Source organism: Pseudoliparis swirei, chromosome 24 (genome assembly GCF_029220125.1).
Source record: "Pseudoliparis swirei isolate HS2019 ecotype Mariana Trench chromosome 24, NWPU_hadal_v1, whole genome shotgun sequence".
NCBI lineage: Eukaryota > Metazoa > Chordata > Actinopteri > Perciformes > Liparidae > Pseudoliparis > Pseudoliparis swirei.
Genome location: NC_079411.1, coordinates 5,149,524 through 5,170,585, shown reverse-complemented (window position 1 = coordinate 5,170,585; position 21,062 = coordinate 5,149,524). Strand labels below are relative to the sequence as shown.

Genomic DNA, 21,062 nt, shown 5'->3' with positions numbered 1-21,062 from the left:
TCTCACCGTGGTGTGTGTGTGTCCAGATGATGGTTTGCATCAGTCACTGAAATGCACACACACACACACACACGTGTGCAGGAATGCATTCCCCCTGTTATCGGTTGAGGATGGGTATCTAGGCCAAACAGTATTATCAGCGTGTGGTAGGCGCCACATGGGTGTGTTTCCATGGTGACCATCGCTTAACATTATATACGGGGAGGTGTGCTATTCCACGCCGTTGTCACAATTTACGCTCGCGCGTTGACACAAATTAAATCACGGATCGATAATCCGGATTAATCGATGAAACTGCCATGACAACCACCTTGAGGGCACATCATGCAAAACTCACACATACACACACACACACACAGAAACACACTGAGCCCGCCTCCTGCTGTACTTGACCTGTCATGCATTGGTACAGGAAGAGGTTAATAACGCATGCGTAAACGTGTCTTTTACCTGAATGCGTATCACAGCTGCGGGTACATCTTCATGTCACACCCCACGAATCACTCAGGAAGTGTGAGAAAATATCTTGTGTGAAATGTTGCCACTGTAGTCTGCAAGCGTGAGATCTAAAACGACACCACGGGTAAAAGAAGCGAGTATCTTCTTCGTGATTTGGCCGCTCAGATATTCTGCTGTTCTTTTATTACAAACAAACAACTGGAGGGATTTTTTTATTTTTTATTATCTGTTCTGGGAATCATGGAAATCCATCACACAGAACAATGTCCACATTGTGTCTCCTGTGACTTGTTTGTGAAGCATAATGGCACCGGGGTCCACACACACACACACACACACACACACGCATGGGCAGCCATGCGCACACACACGTGCGCGTCCACCGCAGACGTTATGACAGGACACCAGAGGGCTGTGTGAGAGCCGGCGGAGGAGCATCTTTTCTGACATTCGGCAGAAGTGAAGTTGCTTAGCAACCTTTGGCCTTGATGACAGGAAATGATGTCATGCTTGTCAGGCAAAATAAAAGAAGAAGAACAACACAAGGCAGACACATACACACGTATTCACAGGCAAATAACAGGTCCAGACATGCACACACACACACACACACACACACACACACGTGTGCGTGTGTGGACACGCTGTGACAACAGGGGATGGTGAATAAGTGTCGTGATGATAATTCGGCTAAGGGGTTAAAAACAAACATGATATTAATCTTCTATAATGGCCTCATTGATCTTTAAGTCCATTAAGGCTGACCTTACATATACTGTCCATACATCCACACACACACACACACACACACACACACACACACACACACACAATGTAGAATGTGCTTAAATGTTGGTGTCTAGGGAAATATACATCTGCTGCTCTCTCATTTCTCTATGTATCCTCAACCTGTCTTTGAACCCATCCCTCTGACTCGTGACACACACACACACACACTTGCAACAGGCAGGCACACACACACACACACACACACACACACACACACACACACACACACACACACACACACACACACACACACACACACACACACACAAACAAACAGAATGAAGCTTATTGCCCAGTGCTCTGGGAGTTAGCGCGAGAGGTATTTTGGAGGCATACGAGATTTTTTATTGTTATTCTCCCATGAAAAAAAGGAGCTGCAGGACTAACAGCGCCACACAGTGGTCAGTCTGCCTCACTGCACTCGTGTTCCTTCTGTGGGACATTGTGATTTAATTATTCATGTCTGAAAAGGAATGAGCTGCCAGATGCCCTGGAGCTCAGCCGCGAGTTTGAGGATCTGCTATCGAGGACATATTTCATCCTCTCTGAATAATCCAGTCACTTCCAAATATATCCGATACTTCGTGTGCTGCAGTACATCATTGTTCTTTTACCACCTGTGTGGGCTGTGTGTGTTCTCCCTATTGTACTTTGGGCTTCGTGTAACATCAATTATAAAAGATGTGGCTGAGCCCTTATGCTGCTGCTATTGGTTCCTTTATAAGGCCAATTAGAGTGAATTATAATGCTTCATGACCACGTTTCCCTTAATTAAAAGATATGAGAAAGCATGGACTATTACTGCAGACTATGAATCCTTGAGTACAGTTGGTTATCGTGGTATAGGGGCAGGTACAGGGGCATAATGTAGTATAGGCCTCATCAGTCAGTCTCTAGTCAGAAGCATTCACAATATCTCATCTATTATATTTTAGTGCATCAGAAAGCATGTATATGCATTATAATTCACTGTGAACGCCACCATAACAGAGAAGTGGACTTCAAAGTAAGAGCGAGCAAACTATTTTATACATGCACATATTTAAAAAAAATGGTAATCTCAACTGAAATATTTTATTATCATGGTATAATATATATTTGTTTGAAAAAAAATTAAATAAAGAAATCACCAAACTTTCCAAGTAATCATCCTTCAAATTGTTGCCCCAATAAATAAATATATACATAAATACATAAATATATATAAATAAATATATAAATATAGATTTAAACTAGAGCAGGCCGCCTGGATGGTGGGAGCTGTAATGGAGGATATACATTTATGATCTCCACACTCGTTGAAGGTGAGTCAAACTTTATTACTTTATGCATAATTAAACAGTTTAATATTTCAGTGAGAATAAACCCACTGTATTGTGTAGGACTGTTGCAAAGGTCTCATTACTTCTGGAGGTGTTTTATAATGTGCAATATTAAAGTGTGTTTACCCAAGAAAACCATAAACGCCTTTTTTTATTATCACTTGTCCCGTCTATCCCACAGGTCTGAGGCTTAACCACCGCACACATTTGAAATATGCTTAAGAACATTGAGTGCATAAAGGGGGCGAGGCGTCTCGTGACTGATGGGCTCCGTTTCAGCGTCGGCCTTCGAGACGGGAGAGTTCTCATTTTCCAACCCATTAAATCCCCTTCTGTTTTTTTCTTACACATTTGACAATAAATCTCAGTCGCGGCAGCGTTTCCTCGTTGCATCCCGGCAGTCGCACTTTTAAAATGTGCGGCATCTCTTTAAATGTTGCACGCGGCGGTCCGTGCTTCGTTTGTGACGTCACGCGACTCGAGAGGTTCAACCATCGATGAAAACACAACGCAGACATGTTTACGAGATCAAAACATTTTAATTAAAAAAAACAAAAACAACTCATTTGTAAGAACACTGTAGTCCTCCAATTTGTCCCACGTGTGTCACATTTCACTTTCACACCGACACGCACACATTCAGTCACTCCGACCACGTGACGGACACCGACTGCACCGCTGGAACAAAAACATGCCGACCGATCAGACATTAATCAACACCTCCTAGATGTACACAATCCAGTGTAGCATGGATACATAAACATTTGTTTTAGCTTTAAAAGGACCGGACTGGTGATCGTGTCTGTTTTTAGCACTGATCAATAATACGAAGAGACATTCTGGATTTCATTCCTATTATAAGAAAATCAACTCGCTAACCTATTCAACAACATTCGTTTGCCTTCAAGTCAATTTACAGGACCCGAAAAAACAACGACTGGCATGATTGGAACCAATGGCTTCCGAGAAATCTGATCAGGAACGTTGGAGAACGGTTTGCAGTGATGGAAAGAACGAATGATTTGTACAGAATGTACTAAAACATGCAAAACCACGAGTACGGTCCTTAACACAAAAAAGAAAAGAGCGCACAAAGACCCTCATGGCGACGAAGGCCGTTTTGCATTTAAACCTCGAACGGCACACAGAGATGTGAGCAAATCAAACCGAGGGGAAATTAGTATTACGTGAAGCAACCGCTCGTCTCTATTTACAAATCACTCAGAGGAGCGGCGACGTCTCCTCTGCACAGGAGCGACCGCGTCCCTGAGTTCAGTTTGTTATTCCTATCGCTTGGATTCACTGCTGGGGATCCGTCACCGCCGCTCGGTGCGCTCCGCCGCCGTCGTCGCAGCGGCGCCGCCAAGCTGCAATTCCCAGTTTTCTCTGCCCCAAAGTCACAAAGAAAAGGCGCACTTCGAACATTAAAGAAACCCGCGGTGGTGCTGCTGCAATCCGGGCGCCGCAAAGTTCCTCGAGTACGTCTGGAGACGTCGAGGAGAGCGCCATGTTTCTAGAATTCATCATCTCCTTATTAACACAAGTTAGCCCCCCTCCTTCCTCCTTCCTCCCCCCCGTTACTGTGGAGCCCCTTCCTCTGCCTTCTCCGTCATCTTCTCCTCCTCCTCCTCCACTTCCTCCTCCACTTCCTCCTCCGCGTCTTTGTCTTTGCTTTTTTTGTGTTTCTTCTTCTTGTGTTTGTGCTTGTGCTCCTTCTGTTCCCCTTCCTTGACCTGGCCGCTGTGCTTCTTGTGCTTCTTGTGCTTCTTGTGCTTCTTGTGTTTCTTCTTCTTCTTGTCCGCCGCGGTGGCGGTGGTGGTGGTGGCGGCCGCCGAGCCGCTGTTGTTGCTCTGGGAGGGGCTGGAGGGCTGGCTGCCCGACAGACTGCGGCTGCCGCTCCGCCCCCTCTCCGTCTCGGAGCCTTCGCCTTCGCTGTAGTCGGGCACGAAGGCCGCCTCGTCCGTCTCGCGGCCGAGGTCGGAGCACAGGCGCTGCCTCCGGGGCTCGAGGCCGCGGCTCTCCTCTCGCCCTCCTCTGCCTTCGGCGGCTCTCTCCTCCTTCGCCGCCGGCGTCGTCGTCGTCGCCGTCGTCGCCGCCGCCGCCGCTCGCCCCTCGTCTCTTCCTCCGCCTCTCCCCTCCTCTCTGGCCGCAGCTCTGCCTTCGTCTCGACCTCCTCTCCCCTCCTCCCTAACGAGTTTTATCTTGGTTGGTTTGTCCGAGGCGGTCTGGGCCGTCCTGCCACCTTTGCCCTCTTCCCTTGGTGCTTTCCCTTTCCTCTCCTCTCTCACTGCGCCTCGCCTCTCTTCCCTTGGAGCATCCCGGGCTTCGCCCCTCACAGGTTTCGGGGCCTCCGTCGGCCCTTCTCTGCCCCGGACCCTCTGTGGCACCGGTGACGGCTCTTTGGGCGCAGCAAGTCCGTTCTCTTGGCCTTCTTCGTCATCCTCCCTCTCCCACTTGGAGCGAGGCGGCGGCTGAATGAGCGGCTCCTCGATGGCCGCCGCGGGCTCCGGGCTGACGCTCGGGCTGCGGCCGCGGCTGTTCACGGGGCTCGACGGGAGCTGCTCGGCCGGTTTGGAGGACGCGCTCTTTTGATCTTTGTCCGAGTCTCGCTTTGTTTCTTGAGATGACCTAGAGCGGAGGGAAAAACACTCGTTTAAAAAAACAAAACAAAAACAGACAGCGATGAAGCATTTCACTCCTACAACAGTTAGGACTCAGGGTGGAGAGAACATCATCAACACTGATGCAGCAGCACCAGAAAGATCAACCTCCTCCTTCCTTGTGAAAACCTGCCACCTGCTTTATTCACAAAGCAACTGCGCCGCTGACAGTTAGTCATGGCTTTGGGTGTTTCGTGCTCGTGGCGGGTTAAAGGAGCCCCGAGCCGCTGGCTACAGGCGCCTGGTGCGCTCACGTCCCGCTCAGCCAGGATTCTCTCCATTGTCAGACTTAAAGACTTGATTCCCAACTGACGGTGCTCAAGGGACAACCCTTCAGTGGTGATATATTTGACTTGGAGCAGAAACAAAAAGGCTTTACTGAACCGTTGTACACATATTTAATGTGTAAAATCTCTGGCTGAGTACACAAACACTTTCTAGGGCTACAAGTAATGTTTTTTTCCATTATAAAATAATGGGGAGATTATTCATTTGATTAATAGTTTGGTCTATAAAATGTCAGATGACAAATATCTATTAAATTTGCTGGTTTTCACTCTCAAATTGCTTTTCCCCCCCCAAGGACATTCGACAGAAAAACTGTTGTCCATTTAGCGTTGCTGATTGTTTTTCTGTCAATTGACCGAGTAATGCTTCAGCTCTATTTTTCCCATTTATCAAAAGAAGGCTGCGTTTTAAAAGGTTAAAGGGTACCTGTAGTGCAAAACAATATGTAGCCAGATCAAAAGATAATGTGTTTCTAAAGGTTATTCATGCACTGACGGTCCAGTATTCAATAACAATACGTAGTTTAGGCTGTTCAAAGTCCTCAACTCCGACATGCGACATTGCACTGGAGCTTGAATATGTCGCGGGTGGTGTGACGTCAGATCGTTGATAGATCGACAGCCAGCCACAGCGGATGTGTTCAGATACCAATATAAACAACGTCGAGCGCTCGCAAACAAATGCTGAGAGATTGAGAATATGGACGATGAAAGATTGTCTGATTCAGCAACTGGATACTTGTTTGAACCTTTAAAAGCAGACTATCCCCATTTAGTGAATTGTGACAGCGATGATAGCGATGATTCTGATGAAGTTGATGCCGAAGGACCGCCGGTCCAGATGCTTCACCGTGCGGACCGTGCACGCAAGTCGGCGGACGTTTGGTGCAGTTGTGGGAAATGTGTGCCACAGAAAACAGACATAGAGTGCATTTGTTGTAAAGAGCACAAACTTATGTCCGATGATATAGCAGGGCTCTCAAGTTTTGAAGACAGGCAAGCGTGAGATTTCCATCAGCACCCGATACAGCTGACTGTTGCGCGCCGGCATGAGCCGAAAAGAGTTGTCGACGGGGGCTAGTGACTATTTCTACTCAACAATCGATCCGGGTATTGGGGACCCCTGCATTCAAGCATTAAATAGCCGAGAGGTTTTTTCAGCGTGAGGAATTAGATGTGTGGCGGGAGTGCGTGAGATAAGACTGAAATGCGTGAGTCTCACGCTCAATGCGTGAGACTTGAGAGCCCTGATATAGTGACATTAGACCTCATCTGCTTCACACAAAAGCGTGAGCTTGATAGCTACATCGCGCATAAGCCAGCGCTGGAGATGTCTTTCATTGATGCAATGTTCGGCCGACATGTTCGGGGGTGCTAGTGACTTTTTCTTTGCTCCGTCCGTCCCGATGCGCGCAAACCGGTGTCGGAGCTCCGCGCGCGCGACGGCGGGCAGAGGACTGTCAACGCAACACGTAGAGACAGAAATGACATGCTGCTGCTGTAATGTGGCGCTATAGAGAAAGTGACAGGGGGGCGGGCCAATATTTTATGTCATGCGATCTACTAATACTACGCGCGATCGACTGGCAGGTCGCCGCGATCGACGCATTGAGCACCCCTGATATAGATTGTGTAATTCTTGAGGCCACCGATCTATCCCAAGAAGCAACGCGTGTAGAAGTGGCTCCGGATTGGCTGAATTCCTTTCAACGACTCTACGTCATAGTTAGCTTTGAGCTGGAGTAAATAACTAGCAAAATGGCTGCGCCCACGGACTCGGAATGTTGACAAAGAAATGTAAATCCTCGGGCTATGCGTGACTTGTTGACAATAGCGGCGGGGTAAATATGATTTATTTGATGCGCCGAATGGATGTAGCACGTTGTTGTTTTGCACTACAGGTACCCTTTAAAAGACATATTTTAACAGGTTGAGAAATGCTCACCAGTGCTTTGCAATGTGTCGCCAAAGCTCATCGTGTCAATGGAAAACACCGGAATAAAAGAAAAGCACTTCTTGTACATCACGAGTTTGTCTTCCAAATTAACCAGTTAGTTACCGGCAACCTATTGCTGATAACCAATTAGAGACAAAGTCCCTATGACTGTGTTAGTTAGCTAATCAACAGCTGATATGAAATAAACGTGGACTTAAAGCGACTGTGTATCATGTAGAAGGACTGACCTGGTGGAGCTCACAGTGTGGCTGGTCAGGGCCTTTCGGCTGATCCTGGGTTTGCTCTTCACAACGGTCTCCTCAGCATCTTTCACTGCTGGAAGAGAAGGAAGGGGAGGAAAGGAAACTGGCTTAATCAAAGCCATCTAAGTTATCATCTCTTCACACATGCGTGCACACTAAGACATTCAAATTACCGTCTCTGTGAGAAGCAGCTGGTTTCTCTGAGGGGACACTCCTCTCTGTTCTGTCCTTGGACACACTCCTGGGAAACAAGAATACAATTGAATTACACGTATTAACAATCGTCTTTACAGGACCACAATATCAATCACGGATATGGATGGTGGTTTCACAAAAAGCAGGCAAATAAATGTACCGGACCTGTCAGATTTAGCAGAGCGTTCTGACCCTTCGCCCCTCTCCTTAGACGATATGCTTGGCTTCTCCTGAGGGTCGGCCGGGCTCCGAGAGACGGATGTCTTCTCTGCGATGGTCATTTTATCCAGAGAGACAGATCTCCCTCCCGCACTGGAGGACTTTCGCTCCGTCCTCACCAACCGTTCTCCTTCGAAGTCTCTCTCCACTGTAACTGCTATTTTATGTGAGCTGGAGACCCTATCCCTGTCAGACGACACCGACGTCACGCCCCTGTCGGACGACGTCGACGTCATGCCTCTGTCAGACGACGTCATTCCTCTGTCAGACGACGTCGATGTCATGCCTCTGTCAGACGACGTCATTCCTCTGTCAGACGACGTTGATGTCATGCCTCTGTCAGACGACGTCATGCCTCTGTCAGACGACGTCATTCCTCTGTCAGACGACGTCATGCCTCTGTCAGACGACGTCATTCCTCTGTCAGACGACGCCATGCCTCTGTCAGACGACGTCATGCCTCTGTCAGACGACGCCATGCCTCTGTCAGACGACGTCATGCCTCTGTCAGACGACGTCATTCCTCTGTCAGACGACGTTGATGTCATGCCTCTGTCAGACGACGTCATGCCTCTGTCAGACGACGTCATGCCTCTGTCAGACGACGTCATGCCTCTGTCAGACGACGTCATGCCTCTGTCAGACGACGTTGATGTCATGCCTCTGTCAGATGACGTCATGCTCCTGTCAGACGACGTTGATGTCATTCCCCTGTCTGACGAGGTTGACGTTGTGCCTCTGTCGGACGACGTTGTGCCCCTGTCAGATGACGTCGCGCCCTTGTCAGATGATGTCGTTCCTCTGTCAGATGACGTTGTGCCCCTGTCAGATGACGTCGCGCCCTTGTCAGATGATGTCGTTCCTCTGTCAGATGACGTCGCGACCCTGTCAGATGACGTCGCGCCCCTGTCAGATGACGTCGCTCCCCTGTCAGATGACGTCGCGCCCCTGTCAGATGACGTCGCGCCCCTGTCAGATGACGTCATGCCCCTGTCAGATGACGTCATGCCCCTGTCAGATGACGTCATGCCCCTGTCAGATCCTGAAGCTCTGTCTCGCTCTCTGTCCGGTCCTGAGCTTCTACTCTGCTCTGAACTCTGTAGTCTCTCTCCAGCACTTCCCGGTCTCTCTCTGCCGACTCCCCTCTCTGCAGATGCCGACCGCTCCTTTCTAACAGCACCTTCTGCTGTACTGCTGGGCCGGTCTCCTTCAGAGAGGTTAGCCGCCGCTGATCGGTCCGAGGTAGAGGTCGTCTTCTCAGAACCAGACGGTACCCTGTCTGTGGCTGCGCTCTCGGTGCTGCCCTTCCTCCCCAGGTCTCTGTTTAACTTGATCCTCCTCTGGGTCAGTGGCTTCACCTGATAATGGACAAAAGCAGATATAAAGTGTTAACAAGGGTTAAAACAAAAGGACTTTTAACTTTGATGAGATAATAAATAAGATAAACTTGTTTTAAATTAGGTTTATGAACTAGAGAAAATTCATTATTCATTTGGAAAAACTAAATACACAAACACAAATTCGGGATGCAACTAATTATTTTCATAATCAATCTACTGAGGTACAAATTAATCAGAGATAGTGAAAAATGCTCATCTCCAACTGAAGATGAATGAGATTCATTTCAGCTTGTTTTGCCAAAGCAAAACACAAACCTATTCTATTCACAGCAAAGACAATGAGCCAATATTATCATTTGAGAGGCAAAAAATATCATATTTATGGGCATCCAACTGTGGATTGACAAGTTGATTAAATGACAAATTATTTCATCTTAAATGAGAATTATCATGAGCTGCAGTCATTTGTAAATACAAGAAAACAACTTAGTGAGTACGATTTTAGAAATGAGAATTACCAACGGAATTTAAATCGGGGACCACACGAGCAACAAACTCACCTGGAGGTCCATTAGAGGTCTGATGGAGCCTCGGTCTGCGTCTACCCGGCCCATATCACGGCTCACTGGTAAGGGAAGAAGACCCGGCCTGTCTGAAGGAGGTGGGAGTCTGTGGAGCGGGAGCTGATGAGACAAGTGAGAGTGGGAGATGACATCATCTCCGACGCCGAGCCCGTCTATTCTCCTCAGCTTTCCGGGAGGGGCTCCGAGTAAAGAGCGGCCCTCTTCTCCCATCCTCCTCCTCTCAGGGGAGAGAGGTCTGTGGAGGAGTGTGTGTTGATGGGGGGTGGGCAGGAGACCACCACTCTGCGGAAGATCTCTTCTCCCCCGGATGTCATGGCCCTGTCGAGGGCCATCATGAAGAGAGGGATGATGCATAGACAGGCTCTGGCAGGACAGCGGAGGAGTCTTCAGCAGGCCTGGCCTCACTGCAGAGCTTTTACCCTTTTCCTTTTCCTTTTTAGAGATAGAGTCGGGGGGGTCTTCCGGTTTGGTTTTAACGGTCTTTAGCGGTTTCGTGCCAGAGGAGGAAGAGGACGAGGACTCTTTTTTGACCACCACACAGTCTCCGGGCTTTTTCTTCCCCTTGTCACTCTTCACCTTCACGCTCTCCGTCTTCACTTTAGCTTTGACCTTTTGGCCCTTGTCTTTCTTAGTCCTATCAGACGAAGTCTTCGACGTGGACTTGGTTGAGGGTTTAACGGGTGCAGCAGAGCTTTTAGAAGCTGGAGCTTTCGAGGTTGCAGATCCGACCGAAGCCTTTGAGGACATGGGAGGCGTCTTAACAAGTGACGGGATCTCGTCCATTGGTTCGTCTCTGACGGGAGTCGCATCACCTCTGTCGACCGACTGATGCGATGCCTCTGAGTCGTCCCCAGTCCTCCTCTTTTTTACTTTCTTTGTCTTCAGGAGTTTAGCGCTGGACTTCGTCCCTGATGAGGAAGAGGATGGCGGATGGTTAGGGGGAGCACCCCTCTCTTCTCTTTCTCTTCCTCTTCTTCCTCTCCCCTGGGGGGAGTAATTTCTGGATAAAGGGGACATTCTGTCCCTCTCCCTGTCTCTGCTACCACGACCTCTGTGATGCAGTGAGGGGTGCTGGTTGTCGTAGTCTTTGTAGAACTGGTTGTACCAGTCTGCATACTCCTTCTCCCACTGCCGATACCTTTCTCTTTCCCAGCGGTCATTGCCTCCAGGACTAGGACCCTTCAGTTGATACGGTGGGAGCTCCCGAGGAGGCGGCTTTCTTTGACCAGGGCTGCGGGGACGGAAGCCACCGGGTCCAGGGCCGGGGCCAGGGCCGTGGCCAGGGCCAGGACCAGGACCGGGTCCAGGACCAGGTCCAGGACCAGTTCCAGGGCCTGGAACGGGGCCGGAGCCAGGGGAGCGAGACCGTGACCTGTAGGGTCCTGCTCCTTCTGCTCCCTCCCAGCCTCCTGGCCGGTAGGGATGAGGAGACCGCGGTGAGCCAGAACGACGGTACCCATAAGACCTTGACCGGGAACGGGACCGTGATCGTCCGTAGCTGCGCCCATTGCGTCTAGAATAAGGCGAGCGGGGATAAGACCGGCCATGGGAGCGTGAACGGGATCGACTGGGAGAATAAGAGTAAGACCTGGATCTTGATCTCGAGCGAGAGTAAGGAGAGCGGCTGAATGGAGAGCGGCTGTAGGACCGGGATCTAGAAAAGGTAAAGGTTCAGAAGGAAAGACTAGATTATGAAAATTGTAACACATGGCTTTATGGATTATTTATAAGCAATTCATTTAATTTAAATCCATGCTGATGTGCTGTCGGAATGAAGTTACCTTGAATACGATGGTCTTCGTCTCTTTGGTGCATTTCTGTATTTCATCAGCTCTTTGTGGAAGTCTTTAGTAAATTCATCCAGTTTGGATGTAACTCTGTGGATACAATGACAAAAAACACTTAAACTATTAAAATCTGCCCTAGTGTGAAACCTCAAGAGTCTTAAATCACTGAATTCACAACCCTGAGATGTAAACGCTATTTATGCATTTATTTCACATTATAAATTAGTCGCTGTACTACTCACGTGTCCTGTCGGTGGTGCCGCTGTCTGTAGAAATCTTCTTTTGAGAGGGGGGGTTGACCAAGGGGGGTTAAAGGGATAAGAGGGGGCTGGGTACCAGGGGCTACCCAGGGCGGGTTGAGCCCCAGTGGTCCAGGAGCATAAACGGTCTGCGGCTGGTATCCAATGACGGGAGGGTGAAGGCCTGGGCCAGAGTTGTACGGAGGGGGGTAGGACTGGGGCGGGGGCGGGTACATGGACGGAGCTGGGTACACCGGAGGGATAAGTGCAGGTGGAGGTGGCTGGAGGTGAGCGGAGGGGTGGTCTCCTCTTCCTCTGAAAAATCTGGTACAAAGAGAGAGACATGAACAATTGTGAGACCGTCATATTACAACACAAACTTTTAATTGATCAGATAGTCCCACAAACAGGTCTTACCTCTCCCAGGGTCTGCCATCGACGCCTCCTCTGTGAACGTGGTGTGGTCGTGACTGATGACCTAATAATACAGAGTTTTTTTCGTTGCAGAATGTTGTTTCTTTAAACTTCAGTCTCTATAAATGTTTTTAATTGAACTTCTTACCTGGTGGATGAGGCGGTCTTATAGGTGGTGGGTGGCCAAAAGGAGATACATGGTAGTTCTGTGAGAGAAATCAAAGTGAGAATGATGTAGTTAGCTCTCAGAGAAATTGCAGTTTCTTGTGTTCAGAAGATGCACAAAAATGTGCTGAGGCTGGTCAAAAGCCGGTCGGTTCATATTTCAACTTGGCACAATCCAATTACACCTCTTTTCAACCAATGTAGCAGCCATGGGGAAATGATGTACTCTGATACAGTTTGGACCAAAACACGGAAGCAGACTGCTATTTAATGAGCAGCGAGTAGTTTGGAAAAAGCAGGCATTTTTCAACAGCAGCAATCTGCAATAACGCAAAGCATGCAAAAGTGCACGGCCGCGGGGATAAAGCAGCACGGCAGAAAGGACGTTTGTCCATAGACGAATGTCACATACATAACGCAACTGGGATCTACTTACTGAGGTTCCCGAAGAGTCCGGTGTCACATTAGGTTCTGGATCACTGAAACATAAAAACGGACACTTAAGTCAAAAGGGCTTTTCATTTCAAACGTCACTTCTTTAGACTGCATCTTAAGACTACGCTTACCCCGTTGGGGGTGGATCCCCATGGCCGGCAGAGTGCACAGGGGAGTGGCGGTCAACAACAGGAGGAGGGGCTGGTGAATCTTCTCGTTCTTCAACAGCAGCAGCGTGAGGAGGGGTAGGAGCGGAAGCAGCGACAGGCGCAGAAGGCACAGGAGCCGATGTCGGTGCAGGAGCAGGATCAGGGGGCGGGACCTGTACTTGAGGGGCAGTCGCGGGTGCGATTGTAGGAGGAGGGTGCGTGATGTTGGCCAGCAGTGGGTCCTGCTGTCTTGAGTGCCTGACCAGCTGCGGGCGCGGTGGCGGCGGGGCTGCATTTTGTAACTGCTTGCGAGCATGTTTGGTGTATCCCGTCTCATTTTTAAAGTTGTTCACAGCCTGCATGAAGAGAAACTAGTTTTAAAACACTGACAAAGAGATACTGCGTCACCGCCTTGATTTGCTTTGAAGCATACATGCAAAAAATACATGCATTTGAAGGCGAGTTACCTGTCGAAGAAACTTGTTGGCGATGAGATTATCAGGTGAAACATCGGACTGTTTGCATGTGAAGCAGGTGTGCTCCTCCGAGTCCAACAAGGCAGTCCTTATACCTGAAAACAAACAGCTGGCAATTAGACAAACAAAAAACTCAAGTTTTCAGACTAACAATAATGTATTTTTTTTTAATAATGAAAATAACCTCAACCTGCCTAGTCATCATATATTTGAGGGCATCATTTTCTACCTTTTCTAAGAGTGAATTTCAACCTCCCCGGAGATCGAGTGTGAAATCTTTCCAATACACGGTGGAACACAAAATATAGTTTGAACGGCTACTCAAAATTGAGCATGCCCTGGGGCAGCACGAGAGGGGCCACTGTTGATTAACTGGGCATTTCCGCCATTTCCCCAGTGGATCTTTCCCTAAACGTCTATACAAAATGAACACCGTAAAAACACATGTGACGGGACAAAAACATCAGTAATAAATCTGACATGTTTGCTTTTCAAAGCATCGTTTTAAATCCTACTTCTATTAGTTTGTACTATTCATTTTTTGGACCAGTGCAAATGAATATATACGTTCTGATCACGAGTAAGGACTCACACTCATCGCAGTAACTGTTTCCACAGCAGGGTATAACCACGGCGTCCGTCATCAGGTCATTGCAAATCGGACACAGGAGTTCATCGGGGATTGGGTCCGTCTCGTCCTCAGATGACGACTGGTCGTGTGGAACAAAAGGAGGGCGCTCCTTCTTCCCTTGTGCATACGCCTCCCTAGATCAACAGATTCATTTTTAGTTTTTAAGGACTGTCGGAAGCAACAACAAAAAAGGCAACAGCAGTTGACCTGTGATTGTGGACACAGAATATGGGTTATGACAAAGATAAATATAGCAAAACTTAATGTGCCATAAGATGATAGTTAACATTTAGTATTAGTGTGTGTCCTTAGATGAAACGTACGCATCTATAGCAGGTATGGCATATTCTCCAGTGCTGGTTAACATGGCTCCTTTGGTGCCAGGCTCTGCCTTCACCATGAAGCTCTGAGGAATGCCCTTACTAATCCTCACTGGCTTGGGACTCTCCACACTCTTATCCTGGATCTAAAAGGATACAAATAAAATATAAAACATCCCAAAACACTGCAACGCATTAACAAATAACCATCACAGAGTATGACAATCAAATGACAATTACCATCAGCAAGGGGCATTGTCGAATGTAGTGACCAGCCTTTCCACAACGAAAGCAGGTATAGTGAGCAGGAGGCGGTCCTACTGCCTTCTTGGAGTAACTAGAGAGACAAGTTAAATACATTTCTTAGAATTACATACGGCGAGAGAAAGACGTTGTTTTTTTTAGTCTAAAACCCAGAATAAAAGTCTGACTTTAATCAAGTAAAAGAACAAAGTGTGAGTACTAACTGTATTGGGTCATATTCATGATTGGACTGAGATATCATGGCTTTAATCTTGTCCTCTTCTGATGCATTAGCATCAACAAGGTTAGCAGTCTAAAAAACACATAATGGAGAGAGGGAGAAGAACAAAAGATTAAGATGAAAGGATCGCGTCGAGCCCACGAGATGAAAGGAAACATCTATTCAACGTTAGCGATATGTTCTGGAAGTGCAGCCAGCGTGTACAGATACAGTACCTTGGCGAGTTGGGCGAGTGACATAGATGGAGAAGAGTCAGTCTGTCGAAGAATCAGAGGACAGATATTACATCTTTTAACATATTAACTAATAAGACATACTGTACAGTGAAAGATAAGAGCCCAGATAGTCCCCCACCACATCGGTGTCCAGTCCCTTAGAGTCTCCATCTAAGTCATAAGTCTTCGCAGGGGACCGAGTGCACGAAATAATGCGGTTACGTGAGCATGTAAATCAAGACGTGGTTCATTAGGCTCGTCTGCGATGCTCATCCCCTTACAGATGGCTTAGTCATAATTTAAAAAAGAAAGCCTCACTGAAGGCTGTATCTATTCAAAGCCATTTATAGTGAAGAGATCAACATTATTTAGAGAATAGAATATAGCTTTCCCGTTCGTAGGAACGCCATAAGGTAAAGATTACTTTTGAAAGAAAAAGCTAAAATAACATTTATTTACTGGCCAGGTGTTATATAGAGCATGAAATTGTGTGCATTCAGATTTACGGTTCCGAAATTATCCTGAAAGATTGTCCTTTTATGGAAACCGTGGAGAACTTCAACACAGATAAACTACACAAAAATAAGCTCAATACACATTGAACAAGTACGGTAAAGTTGGACTCTGACATATTTCCAAGTCCATCCCTGCATATCCTCTGAGTCCTTAAGTTAAAGCGATGGTGATGTAATGCAAGAGAATCTGCCTGAACACTTCCGCCGTCCTCATTATTTGAGCACCGTCAGCAAATTCAAGAAGTACACTACGCACACATCCGCCTACAGAGACCCTAAAGCTTCAGCTACGGTGGGGAGAGGGTGATTTTCTCAAAGAAATACTTGACGTTTAATTTGACTATGCAGTATCCCTTCACCAGGCCACAGTGGTTTAAGTTTTTTGCACCAACTTGCCAAAAGAGGCTTTCATAAAATCCAGTTTAAACCTGCTTTCTGTAAACTACTAAGCTCGCAGGGAGTTGCGACAAACTGCTTGAATAAGAAGAGCAAACGCAGTAAAGTGTTAAATGTTTCACGCTGATAAAGACCCAAATGTAGAATTTTTTTCTTGAAAAAAAAAAAGAAGAAGTGCCAGATGAAGAAACTACCACGAGTTGTCAAGTGTTCCCTAAGAAACAGCCCCCACACCTCTAGCGTGAAGGGCGAAAGCAAGCGAAGTGATGTATCCGATGCCGGCCGGGAGTCAATGAGCCGTGGGAATTAAGTCTCACGCACGGACAGAAACGGTCACACTTTACAACGACAAACAAAATGGCTGCTCTGCCTATTTCTTAGGGAAATGTTCCTCAGGTAAATAAGCAAGTGGGCAGGGTGGTTGTCCATCGGAGGAAAGACCGGGTATTGCAGAATGCTGTGGAGGGAACACACAGGGATCTGGTGCAAGTGGTTCTGACACAACCACTGAACTTTATTGACAGGTTCTGCAGCTTACAGCTCACAGGACACACCACACCAGTAGACCGCTCACTGCAGCATCCATGGAAGGCCTCCAGAGATCGACAAGAGATTTACTTTACGGATAATCTGTCAAAGTAATGTGTGATCATGTCACAGCAATACAAGTCAGCGGTCGAGGGACTCTCGTATAAAAACTAGCTTCTTACCGATGCCCCGAACCAAAGTTATAAAAAAATACGCTTTGAAGTAGTACCTGCTCCTTTGTAAGACAGACTGAATTAATTCAAAGCGTTTAACTCATCAGGATGAACTCTGTGAGCCTACGGGGTTTAAAGGTTATGTGCAGACCATACTCAATGCAGAATATAACAGATTCATGTTGAAATTGTACAGGACAAAAAAAATGACATTGGCAAATATTACGGAACAACACGTTGAAGTATATTAAAGATTAGCATGGTGAGCTTTCAAAATAAAAAGACACTGGTGAGTCTCTCCCACAACTTTAGTCTTGTAATTATAATCAACGTTAATTACAATCAATCTCAGCCACACTTTACTTCATTGGGTTCTTAAACCACATAAAAATTGAATATTTTCACAGAAAATAAATGACAATGGATTATCATTACAAAAATACCATATTACTTTCTTTCACACACCCCTTTTAAATACATTTTTCTGACCTGAGGCAGGGAACAATACCATTTCATTATGAAACACAATCATTAACAGTTTGAGTGATTTCTCAATTCATTATAAAGTGGCAACAGTTCAAAAAGTTCAGAGCATTTAAAAAACAACTGTTTCTAGTTGGTTGTTTCTCATCTTAACCTGATTCAGCAATTTTAATGGCTTATTTCAAAAAAGAAACCCAGTGTTTTCAGAGAGAAACAACAAACTATTGGTAACTGTGGTGACTCCAGGAGACCCTTCCAAAAAGACATCAAATAACACAAAGGTTGAGATCTCAACACAAATGTAGCCAACACACAGTGAACAGAGGATACACACAACTCGATCATCGCTAACAGTATGTTCTCAAGAAATGTGAATAAAGCCAGAAATAGGGGGAGGGAGATAGGTGAGAGGAGGAGAGTGTGTTGGTTTTTGGTTTGTTTTACATACGGGTCTAGAAGATCCCACCACAGCTGTGTCAGAACGATCTCTGCGGAAAAAACAAAAGAAACATCAGTTGTTGACAAAACTCAAAGAGTAAACTTAAAATCACGTCCAGGTGAAGTTGGCTGCATTCGCATCAGATCAGGCAGTGCATTGTAAACGCCAGTCCTCCCATTCATTTCAATGGGGTGCATTTTGGCAACAGCAGTGGGGATCGAAAAAAATGAGCTAGAGTGAAAAGTTGACAAAGAATTCAGATTTTGTATTTCCCCTGCAGTGATTCAGGGCTGCACAACCCAGCTGTAAGGGGCAAGAGAAACAAGTCATGGTACAGTTGCCGAGTGTGAATGCAGCCTATTTTTTTTTAGGAACTCTGATCTCTACAACAGGAAATGTCGTGTGAACCTATCCTCGATTTTGTAATTGTTAACAACAGAACTGCTCAACCATGATTCTAGTATTTCAGGTATACTTACACAATGAACGTCCTGCCAGCAGGTTTTACGCCACCAAGTGGAGTGCGGCGGACGATCACAGACGAGTGTTTCGGGATGTGGATTTCATCATCGGTGTATTCTACAAAACATGACACAAATTAGTTGCGACAAAATTGTGTTCTGTCGTAAGAATACATAGCAAAGTAACATTATAAAACTTTTAGTTTGGACCCAAGTTAAGCTGTTGTGTACAGTGTCTTAATAAAAACACATTAGATGTAATGTGTATATCACATAAGAGGGTTAGGGTTAGTTTACTATGTCAGTTTAGGCAGTGAAAAGAAATACAATCATATCATATAAATGAGTGAATTATTTTTACTATATATTTTTTTACAAATCAACTGGGACATTGTGTAGTTGATAAACATTACAATATTAGTAGCTTGACATTTCAAAAGTGGTATAGAGCTCGAAAAACTGATTGACCCAAAAAATTCAAGGAGCTATTTGTAAATGTTATTCACCCGTCCAAGTCATTTTAAGGGAATATTTATTATAGATATTACTATTCTGCTTTTATCATGTTAATCCGAACTAGTGAGGTGTTTGGGACTCGTCTATATAGTTTGAAGTACGATTAATTGATTGAACTCGTCAATAATCAAGCGGCAGATTCATAAACAAAGAAACTGGCCGCTTCATCCATGAAGTGGTGAGTCACAATAAATAGCCTAAAAATACGACATGACATTTTACCTCGATCTCAACGAGGAAAATGACCAACTGTTGGATAATCATGGAACATCTCAAAACGTGTCAGCTGACCACATACCTTCTCGAGTCTGCGCATTGGTGATCTGCAGGTCGCAGTCTGTGGCCTTGAGGCGCTCTCGGCCCATAATCTGCTTTTTAAGCTCGTTGAGGGTGATGTGCAGCCCATCGAAAGTGACAGTGTTGTAGTCCAGTTTGGAAGAGAACTTATAGTGAACACACGACATTTTAACAGGTCTAAGCACTTAAGTCAATCAAGAACAAGAAAAAGAAAAAAAACCACAGGCCTGGTATGATAAAATGAAACAGCGTCAACACTGAACACAGCTAAATCTGGTGACTTTAATGTGTAAACGTTGTTTATATTCGCCGAAACACTGTAGACAAAAGGAGGTGGGTGTAGGGGGGGGAAGGGTTCAGCTCGCAGAATGGCGAAAGAGTCCTTGTTATTGCCAACAAAAAATAAGCGAGACGCGAGGCCAGGGCGCCATTGAGCGGCGTCGTGTGCCTCGTCAGTTCTTTAGAGTCCGATTGAACATAACAATGTGCGTCCGAGAGAGTCCATCCGGCACAAAGCCAATCTACCACCGGGGTGCGAGTGAGGCAAAGTCCGCCGCCAACAGTCTTTTCGGTGGAAAGCCCGGTAGCTGTTCGCAGGCCTGGGGTTTCCAGAGCACCGGTCCTTGAATGTCTGCCTTGTTGGGTTCAGTTCTTTATTCGCCAAGACCAAAAAAAACACGATCCGAGCTCCGCGAAGAGTCCACAAAACGGCGTGAAATCTCCCGCAGAGACTACACAAATGTTAAGTTTCGCCGCCGATATACCTCGAAGGAATGGATTGTGAAATCTAATATATGAATGGAAAATTAGCTAGTTAGCTAACGCCAAGGAGAGCATGCTACACCTCGATATTAGCTAACGTTACTCCACACAACATGAAACTCTCGTAAGCTAACGTTAACTGTTTAACGGCGCCGTGCTAACAATGTTGCCTAAATTTCGCTGTCGAATGACGTCACCGACGCAGCAGTTAGGTCGTCGGGACGCAACGGTTCCTCTTCGTTCAACAGTCGTGTCCCATCACGTGAAGTCGAAAGTTGAATATCCGCGTTAATCTTCAATTTAAATCCATAAAATCCATTTCGATGATGCGAACTGGTTCTCTCCTCGCCGTTTCATCAAAATGGCGCAGGTCGGAACCGGAAGTGTCGGCGGTTCTTCTTCCGAAGACGAACTCGTGACGGCGAGAGGTTTCACCTCGGTCCGGTTCAAAATGGAAGCGCACTGCCGTCAAAACGTTGGTAACTTAAAGACTACTTTCGGCGGGAGGACAGATGGGTCTTCATTTAGCTGAAGGATCGCAAGGGGGTGTCACAGTTTGTGCTTTTGCGTTGGTCGGTGGTCTGTATCTGTGAGAAAACCACGACCCATGTGTTTAAATATAACAGATTGAAAAAATATATATAAAAAAACATATACATATTTGGCATTAGAAAATAAAAGTCTCTGACATAAACAAATGTGGAATTAGAAAACAAAGGGCCATGAAATAAGTACGCTTTCATTAATTATTATTATAGATATATTTCATTATTTAAATAAATAATCTATCTATTTAATTATTCATTGATCTAAAATGACGTATATTTATAATTATTCATATATTTATTGTCTTAGTACATTTTGTCTTTGCCGTTAGTATATATTTCATAGACAAATAATAGAATGCATTTATTATTATTGCCAAACAACATTCTAGTTGTGTGTCTTCGTTGTACCAGAAAACCCTACGCTTGCGTTTGTTTTGGCGTTAGAGCAGGAAACGTTTAAAAATAGATGGTAACTATCTTGCTCTCCTGATAGTCTTTGGCTGTTCAATTGCGTTGATGAAGAACATTAAGATGGGGAACAATAGTGTGTCAAGGGGGAGAAGAAAATGCGCGGT

At 46.1% G+C, this 21,062-nt stretch overlaps 1 protein-coding gene across 3 annotated transcripts; it reads right to left on the bottom strand.

The window, feature by feature from the left end:
* Positions 1-3,089: 3,089 nt before the first annotated feature.
* LOC130189933 (E3 ubiquitin-protein ligase RBBP6-like) lies at positions 3,090-20,326 on the bottom strand. Of its 3 annotated transcripts, XM_056408963.1 has the most exons (21): positions 19,179-20,325; positions 18,383-18,482; positions 17,913-17,952; positions 15,370-15,411; positions 15,138-15,226; positions 14,911-15,007; positions 14,674-14,816; positions 14,312-14,484; positions 13,711-13,814; positions 13,226-13,599; positions 13,096-13,138; positions 12,643-12,700; positions 12,498-12,558; positions 12,084-12,404; positions 11,836-11,931; positions 10,031-11,708; positions 8,765-9,488; positions 8,077-8,680; positions 7,890-7,957; positions 7,702-7,789; positions 3,090-5,198 (listed from the first exon to the last, which is right to left on the bottom strand). In XM_056408963.1, exons 1-21 carry the CDS (start codon positions 19,342-19,344, stop codon positions 4,148-4,150), a joined length of 6,120 nt encoding a protein of 2,039 aa, XP_056264938.1. In that variant the 5' UTR covers positions 19,345-20,325; the 3' UTR covers positions 3,090-4,147. The 3 variants fall into 3 exon arrangements, with proteins under 3 accessions (XP_056264938.1, XP_056264937.1, XP_056264936.1); XM_056408962.1 differs by having other exon boundaries at positions 7,702-7,786; positions 8,077-9,488; positions 19,179-20,326; XM_056408961.1 differs by having other exon boundaries at positions 8,077-9,488.
* Between the last annotated feature and the right edge of the window lie 736 nt (positions 20,327-21,062).

Excerpts from the sequence above, each read along its gene's own strand:
- LOC130189933 (XM_056408961.1), bottom strand. The coding sequence starts at position 19,344 with ATGTCGTGTGTTCACTATAAGTTCTCTTCCAAACTGGACTACAACACT. Across the intron at positions 17,953-18,382 it reads GCTGGCAGGACGTTCATTGT|AGATCGTTCTGACACAGCTG; the intron begins GTAAGTATACCT and ends TTTTTTCCGCAG. Across the intron at positions 12,701-13,095 it reads CGGACTCTTCGGGAACCTCA|AACTACCATGTATCTCCTTT; the intron begins GTAAGTAGATCC and ends TTTCTCTCACAG.